We start from the raw sequence: 9,161 nt of genomic DNA, 5'->3' as shown, positions 1-9,161 counted from the left end.
TAAATCAAACAAATGTTTTTACGTGAAGCTAAAATATCTATAACACAACAAACATAACATAAAACACATAAAAGTAAAACAATGATAAATAAATAAATCGGTAACACTTTATAATACTGTTCCGTAGTTAATAGGTAACTAAGCAGTAACTAATTAATAGTGCTGCATTAACACCTAAATATTTTCTATTAACTACCAGAGAGTACTGAATAATTACTCAGTAGATAGTACTGAACTAATGATTATAGTAGTTCACTATTAACTGCACAATAATTACTGAGACTTACATATCTCCCAGAGAACTACTTACTAATAATGTCTCCTTTATAATAACTATTCATTAATTACTGCTCAAATCAACATTAACTACTGAAAACCCTTACATGCCACCTGGGGAACTATAGATCTAAATCAGTCTACACAAACAATTATTCTATCAGTGGTGATATTAAAGGCATATTTGAGTGACACCATTTGTAGTAGTAGTAACCTTAATTACCTTATTATCATCATTATCTTCCAAATATTAGCAACATATAGTAAAATACTACAGTGTGTCGTAATCTGCTTAAACCCCATTTTTGAAAGAAAACAAAAACTTTATAACGTAATATTATTACATAGTAGACATTATTTAAGTTCTCCAGAAGACTCTAAGACTGACTGTACTCAATTTTGTTTTAATGGTCACTGCTTTAATTTTCAGCACCAACCTTATAAACGTTCATCTTTAGCCTTGCAGTCTCACAGACTTTTAGTGCCCATTATTAGGGTAATTACGGTAATTCCACAGCGCCAGACCCTAGCCTCTATCAGTGTGTTTGTCTGCTGCTGCAGGTTATTCTATCAGTGGTGATATTAAAGTCAGTGACACCACTTATCATATATTAACCTTACTTACCTTAGTATCCTCAATATCTTCCAAATGTTAGACACACTGAAATGTGCAGTAGTCTGCTTAACCCCCATTTTTTGTAATGTTCTGTCAGTGTGTTACAGGTGTTTATTCTAAACCTGTGCTCTTCTTCAGTCCTCCTGGAGATGTGCTCAGTAGAAGTGATGGCTCACATACAGCTTTACTGTAGGCTGTGTCCTACATCCTTATTCTGGAGGAAATCATGTTTAAATGAATAAATATTTGTGTTAGATAACGAACTAGGCACCCCTGTGTTCTTCATAGATAATTAATAAGGGGTCCCTGTCTTCTTTTTTCGGGAGTTAACAGCAGCACATGGTAACCCATTACTAATGACTGAGGAGTTACTGTGTTCTTCTTTAGGAGTTACTGCAGATCATGTCACAGTATTATAAAGTGAGAAACATGTTAACTAATTACTAATTACTGAGGAGTTACTGTGTTCTTCTTTAGGAGTTACTGTAAATCATACCACAGTATTATAAAGTGAGAAACATGTTAACTAATTACTAATTACTGAGGAGTAACTGCAGATCATGTCACAGTATTATAAAGGGAAATATACATTAATAATAATAATAATAATAACACACATTTAACCTAGCTAACTAACAAACACTCATTTAAACTAGCTAACACAATTAACCTAGCTAACACACACACATTTCCCCTAGCTAACTTAGCTTGCTAACTAACACACATTTAACCTAGCTAACTAACACACACGCATTTAACTTGCTAATACACATATAACCTAGCTAACTAACCCACACATAAAAGTTAACTTAGCTAGCAAACGAACACACATAACCTAGCTAACTAACACACATTTAAACTAGCTAACTAACACACACATAACCTAGTTAACTTAGCCAGTTAACTAACACACACATAACCTAGCTAACTTAGCCAGTTAACTAACACACACACACAACTTAGCTAACTTAGCTAGCTAACACACATCCTAAAGCTGGTTAACAACCCACAAAGAGTCCTCATCTGATCCGGGGGTAAAATAAGCTGGAAAAGATCTCAATATCTTGATTACTAGTTTATTTTCAATCAAATACAGAAATATGAAAGCAGCAGAGTTTCTCTTAATCCTCCTCCAGCAGCAGCAGCAGCACAGCAGAGAATTTACACGAAGGACCAGGAGAGCTGCGTCCGCTGTGAAATTACCGTAATTGCCCTAATAATGCGCAGTAAAATAAATATCTGTGAGACTGCAAACGCTGAAGATACACTTTTATAAGGCTGATACCTAGTATTAAAGCAGTGATTGTTACATTATTACAGTCTTACAGTCATTCTTAGAGTCTTAGATGCCTTCTGGAGAACTTTCATCAAGGTCTTCTATGCAATAATATTACGTTATAATGTTGTTTTTTCTTCCAAAAATTGATGGTTAAGCAGAGAAATACACACTGTAGTATTTTACTATATGTTGCTAATATTTGGAAGGAACTGAGGATAATAAGGTAATTAAGGTTACCACTACTACAAATGGTTTCACTTGTTTAATTCAAATATGCCTTCAATTAATATGCATTTAATTCAAATATGCCTGATTTAGATCTATAGTTCCCCAGGTGGCATGTAAGGGTTTTCAGTAGTTAATGTTGATTTGAGCAGTAATTAATGAATAGTTATTATAAAGGAGACATTATTAGTAAGTAGTTTTCTGGGAGAAATGTAAGTCTCAGTAATTATTGTGAAGTTAATAGTGAACTACTATAATCATTAGTTCAGTACTATCTACTGAGTAATTATTCAGTACTCCCTGGTAGTTAATAGAAAATATTTAGGTGTTAATGCAGCACTATTAATTAGTTACTGCTTAGTTCCTGCTTAGTTACCTATTAACTATGGAACAGTATTATAAAGTGTTACCAATAAATCTACTTATACATGGGGTTTATTGAGTCAATAATAACAATTACACCAGTTATTACTGAAAATAAACCGAACCCAGCTACAGGTCGTCTGTACTTTTGTTAAAGGAACATTGGTGGCACCTACTGTTTTAGAAGGAACTGCGCTTAAGACGATCGTTAGAATTCTATTCGGTTAAGAACGTGATGAATAACGGCATAACTTACTAAAGTATTTTTTCGGGGGGAAACACTCATAATTTGGGAAACTCACCACAGTCCATGGGCGCAGATGGCACTGGGGACGGGGGGGGGGGGGGGGGGGGGGGGGATGAGATTTATAGTGACCTCATCCGAAATCTAGCATCTACAAGCATAAACGGGGTTTTAATTTAATTAACTGTACGTTTGTGGAATTCCGGAATTCAATGCCCTCGTTTTTAAACTAGGAAGCGTTCAGTTCAGAGGTTACATTGTTCGGAGCTCCGTGTTCCAGTTCCAATTTAACGCACCTTCTCAAGTCCGGGGTTCTAAGGAGCTGGTAACTGCCTGTAGACTACAGACACAGGCAGTTACCAGCTCCTTACGGTACGTGTCCACTGGCACTTTTTTTCAACGCAATCCGCTGCGCTGGATCTCCTTGCTCGTTTTTGAATTAAAATGAAGCAACAAAAGTATACAGTCATAAGTTTAATATTTTTATTTTTTTTACCAACCTCACTGTAACCTATAGCTCTATAAATCCATATTCTGCCGCTTTCAGCTTCTCTTCTGTGGTTGAAAGGCGCCTGTTCTGTGTGTGTGTGTGTGTGTGTGTGTGTGTAAGAGGCTTGTGTGTGTGTGAAGACGAAGCCTGCTCTTCCCTCATTGGCTGGACGCAGCCTGCTTTTCCCTGATTGGCTGGACTGGACACAGTGCGGCGGCCGGATTTATTTGAATAAAGTTGAGCCGGAGGGCGGAGCTGCGTTAAACGCAACGCAACCCGGCATGCACCGAGGCATGCAGCGGCTCTCTCCATTGATTTTATGTATGATGTTATTATGATGTTATTTTAGTAAGCAGTCGCTGTTAACTGAAATTATAAGATGTAAAATGTTAACATTGTCTTCCTTGTCTTGCCTAGGCTGTAGCAATGAAGAAACAAAAAACAATAACAATATTCTAAAGTTTATTGCAGCATATATATATATATATATATATATATATATATATATATATATATATATATATATATATATATATATATACCAAGCTGTAAAATCATATAAATAAATCTTATTTCAAAGGCTTTTGAATGATCTATATAAATATATGGATGGACTGCAGTTCAGCAGTAGAATGTATACAAATATCAATATGTATTTTTGTATATATCCTGTTATTTTGACTATTGATTGTTGTTATTTATTTTGATTGTATGGATTAATTATTTATCTTTTAAAATGTGGCTTTTAAAATAACTGCACATTTGATACTGCATTTTTGTACTACAAATAAAAGATAACTTTCTGGCAGCTTTCTGGCCTCCTGAAAAAGAAATAGGTTAAAAATTCTGTCATTTTATGGCACATCTCCTAGAAGATAATGATATATTTGTACATATCTTTTTGTCATCACCACTATAGTATTTCTACAGTTTCTACAATTTCTATAGTATTTCTACAGTTTTCTACAGTTCCTCTGATACACCATCCCCCTCCTTTTCCCCAAGCCTAACCAACAGCATCAGCAAAATAATCAAGATTTCAAATAATGCAATGAAATGATTCGCTCCTATCTAGAAGGCGGAACCATGTTTTGACAAATCAGTTTTGAATAACTACAAAAAACTGTAATCTGCTGTCCAATTGACTCTTCGCTTTTGAGTGGGCCAGTAAATATTTTGAGGCGGAGCATTTAACAGTTGTCCCTGGGGCTGGGGTTGTCACTGGGGCTTAGATGCTATGCACAAGGGGAAGGGCTATTCCAGGAATAGTTGCTTTACTGCCTGCTCTACAGTTTTGGCTTTAGTTTTGGTAAAGTGTTCTGTTGAGTCATTTCTCAGTCTGTGTTCAGCCAAAAAGTCGGCTAAAGAGAAGTGATCTGTGATCATGGATACAACAAATCTTCCAGGTGAGAATTTATTTAGCTTGTTTACCAAAATTAACAAAGTCTAGAGCTGCACAGGACTGCTGTATAAAAATGAGTGACAAAAATTGCCAGAAAGGGATTAAGCCTATATAGACAATAGTTTACTTCCACGGTAAAAAAAAAAAAAAAAAATCTAATTTAAATTAATTTAAATTACGGAGCATTACTAGACTAGGCTTAGGTTTATTAGAAATTATATTATAGTATTATAGAAATTATACACATTTAATATATATTTTATTACGAATAAAAAAGGTTCACATATACTCCTAGATGCTGTCTTAACAAATTTGTACATTTCTTTTTTGACAAAAAATATAATTTCAAATTAATTTGAAATATTTCACTGGAAAATCATATTAAAATGATATGAATACCTTGTTTAATAAAAAAAGCTGTATTGTGAGTACAGTAGGATGACTATATTTTGAGAATACATCCACAATGTGTGATATGCTTATATTTCCTATTGACAGTGTTTTTTGGTGTGTGTTTGTCAGAATAACTAATAACCTTGATCTGCCTCGTAATAATTTACTGTAACATTACTGGAACTGCTTTGTGTGAAAAAAAAACATGAAACATTATGAGTACTTTATAGTTATAAATATGTAATATAATAGTAAAATAATATAATATAATAGTTATAAATACTTAATAGTTAGTTTCATTATTCTCGCCTTTCTTGTGAAATGAAACCAAAAGACGATTCTGTTTTACATTCTGTTTTGGGATTACAGTGCGTTGACTTATTTTGAACAACATCTTATTCTCAGTGTCTGATATACTTACTAGATACTGTGATACTTGTACTCGTGCCGGAAAATTGAGTCTTTGTAAATTGTAAAGTGATGGAAGTTATTTCACGATTAAGTTAATTTAAAAACAATTGACCTTTGCTGACCTAACTGTAGCGAAAGGACTATTATAATCTCATATATTATATTATATATAATAGAATAATACAGTGGGTTAACAATGAATATTATTCTATTACAGCTTTTTTTTCGCTCGCGCTGACTGTGAAATTTATTACACTTATTATTGCTTTGTAATAAACTTCAGCCAGGTAGCATAATGCTGCCACCACCTTTGATAACTCAGTGTTGTCCGATTAGAAGCTAGAACAATCACACGCACAAGATGGGATAAGTTAATTTATTCATCTTTATTAATTTACTCGAAATTAGAAAAGGAGGGTTCAGGCGCATGTAACAAGCACAACCTAAAAGCCAGCAAAAGTATATCACCCACATGAATCACAGCAATAAAAAAACATACAGAGGTACGATATTAGTACTATTCTTGTACTTGTGTTTCCTCTGAAATACAACGTTTTTTTAACCACAGGAAGTCCAGATTTGTACCTTTTAGCCAGTCAGTCTCTCTCGCCTCCTGTCTCTTCCGCGCGCGCTCTCTTAATCGCTCAGGTTCAGCCTCGCTCCCATCCGAAAGTTTAAAGAGGGATGCGGTTAAATCATTTTTAAGTATTTAGTATTTAGTTGATTAGTGCCTGTTAAATTCACCCTGATTAAGTAATCATTGAAAAAGTGTAAATCGTAGTTAAAAATAGCAGTGACAATTTAAAAATATATCAATAAACTAAAACTATTGAAATGCGGTTTCTAATACCGTATACGACCTTAACTTTACCTGATACAGTGATTTAGCATATCCACATATCCCACCTAGGACTCTGCCGGGAGCATTTTCAAATATGGTTTCTCATATGGTGCTTTATTGTATTTTTTACGTTTTTTAATTAAATACTAGGGTACTACGGGTATTGATTTTTTCAGTTGTCTGGCTCAGCCGTGGCTCGGCGCGGTGCGGTGCAGCGCAGCGCAGCACATTTAGTGCGCGGGCCTGCTTCAACTCTTTAAACCAAAAATATACATTATTAATAGTATACTAACACTAACATGTTAGTACAGACTTATACACATACAATGCATACATACACACACTAACAAGTTAGTACATACACACACACGGCTGATTGTTTTCTTTTTTAAAAGTTGTTTATTTCCTCCATTAAATTGTTGAGGTTAGTAAAATAAATTATCATTGAAAAGGTGTAAATCGTAGTTAAAAATATCAGTGACAATTAAAAAAAAAATAATAAATTAAAGCTATTGAAATGCGGTTTCTTATATCGTGCGACCTTAACAACCTGATACAGTGATTTAGCAGATAGGCCTCTGTCGGGAGTATTTTCTAATATGGTGTCTAATATCGTGCTTTGTTGTATTTTTTACGTTTTCTAAATTGAAGACAAGGGTAGCACGGGTTGAAAAGGTAGCACCGAGATTCTCAACTTTCCGAGCCTTATCACTCCTACACTAAAATAAAACCAAAACTAAACCTCAGAAATAATACTGATCCATAAAATAAATGATAATTAATGTGACTTAAAAGAAAACGGTCAATGACAGAAATTTAGTATTTTAAAAAAACGTTTCAGTTGTCTGTCTCAGCCATGGCGCGGCGCGGCGCAGAGCAGAGCAGCGCAGCACATTTAGTGCGCGGGTCTGCTTCAATTCTTCAAACAAAAAATATACATTATTAATAGTATACTAAACACTAACATGTTAGTACATACATACATACATACATACATACATACATACATACATACACACACACTAACAAGTTAGTACATACACACACACACGGCACGGTTTTTTTTTAAAGTTGTTTATTTCCCCCATTAAAGTTAACTCCAGTATAATATTAAAGCTCTTTTATTCAGCACATTTTTTTTTTTTTTGAAAAGCATCAAAACCAACATCAACAATAGTCTACCAGGCATATCACACTACACAATAGTCATATTATTTTTGTCTCCATCCCAAAAAGGAAATACCAGCATTTACATGTTTTAATCATGATCAGAATATTACTTACTATTAATTTCGACATTTTTCTTTTCAGAGTTGAGCTCCGATTAATCCATAAACAAGGTAATGAAGACGTGGTGCAAGATTGGATTCACAATTTGCAATTAGTATTTTCAATATTATAAAATAATTTGATTGGATTTAAAAATTGAATTAAATTATTAAATTAATTAAATTATTATAATGATAATTAAATGTTAAAATGTGACCAAATTCCTGTATTAAATTTGTATTTATATCTAGTTTATGATTTGGTTGTGATGTCAATAGATAAAAAAAACAGATCTATTAAATAAATTATTATTTTAGACTAGGTTTTTTAAAATTGTAAATAAAATAATACATATTAGATTAGATTGGCAAATTAAATATATTTGTTTTCGTTGTGTCTGTTAAAAATAATTGTATTAATTAAACGGTATTCTGTAATTAATCCTAATTAAAATCTTTATTAAAATAAATGAAATGCTGGTATTTTTGCAATAGGGCAAATAATTGAGAGCTTTAATGGATCGCTGTGTGAGAGAGAGAGAGAGAGAGTGTGTGTGTGTATTAGTGTGTTTAATCAATTGAAAATCTGGATTTTTTTTTTTTTTGGCTCACATTCCTTGTGTACTGGCATGGATAGGGGCCCAGAATTTGCTGCTATATCCCTGACTGCCAATATATCACCAGGTTCTTGAAAATGAGTGAAAAGTTAGTGGAAGAGGCTGTGGCCAGATTTTGTGACATTATTAGCTTGCTTAAAAAACTAAACGTATGAAAGTTTTCAGATTAATCTTCACACACAGATCACACACATGTTGCACTCCTTCTCAAATATAAGTGCATAAAATGTACAGGAGAACTGAATATAGTTTGGCTTTATTTTGGCAGAAGAGTGTCATAACTTTTCCCACAATTATTTCTGTTCTGTCTGTAAGTTCAAGAGAGTGACATATGGATCAGCTGCATCAGATGTTTAGGAAAGAAGTGTGAAAACTACCAAGACAGCAGAACTGAGCTCTGTCCTGATAGAAGGTTTGGTCTCCATTTTTTAAACTACCTTTTTTAGACACTAAAGAAACACTTAGTAATAAAGGTTAAATTTATAAAATGTGATTTATTGATTTTCAGTTACACAAAAGCCTTTGTAATACTTTTTGCAGTGATGGTCCTCAAAATACCTGGGCGTGTTCTAATGAGCATCACTCCATGGATACACCGATCACTTTTGAAGGAAATCATTCCCAGTCTTCTCACAGGTAAAAAAAAAACAACATAATAAATAAATAGAAAATATACCTCTTTATGGTAAATTTAGGCCTTAGGATATTTTCACACAGTGATTTTCTGTGCAGTTTC

General features: G+C 33.7%; 1 protein-coding gene across 1 annotated transcript in view; it reads left to right on the top strand.

Moving 5' to 3' along the window:
• The first annotated feature begins 4,738 nt into the window (after positions 1-4,738).
• Positions 4,739-9,161, top strand: part of LOC103045825 (GTPase IMAP family member 7-like) — a 9,689-nt gene continuing 5,266 nt past the window's right edge. The window contains exons 1-3 of the mRNA XM_022674483.2: positions 4,739-4,899; positions 8,741-8,837; positions 8,966-9,061. Of these exons, the coding sequence (XP_022530204.2) occupies positions 4,878-4,899; positions 8,741-8,837; positions 8,966-9,061 (215 nt within the window). The 5' untranslated portion in view covers positions 4,739-4,877. The remainder of the gene's footprint in view (positions 4,900-8,740; positions 8,838-8,965; positions 9,062-9,161) is intronic.

Source organism: Astyanax mexicanus, chromosome 21, assembly GCF_023375975.1.
Source record: "Astyanax mexicanus isolate ESR-SI-001 chromosome 21, AstMex3_surface, whole genome shotgun sequence".
In the NCBI taxonomy this organism is placed as follows: Eukaryota; Metazoa; Chordata; class Actinopteri; order Characiformes; family Acestrorhamphidae; genus Astyanax; species Astyanax mexicanus.
Note: the sequence above shows the minus strand (reverse complement) of the source record. Positions and strands in the feature narration are given on the sequence as shown.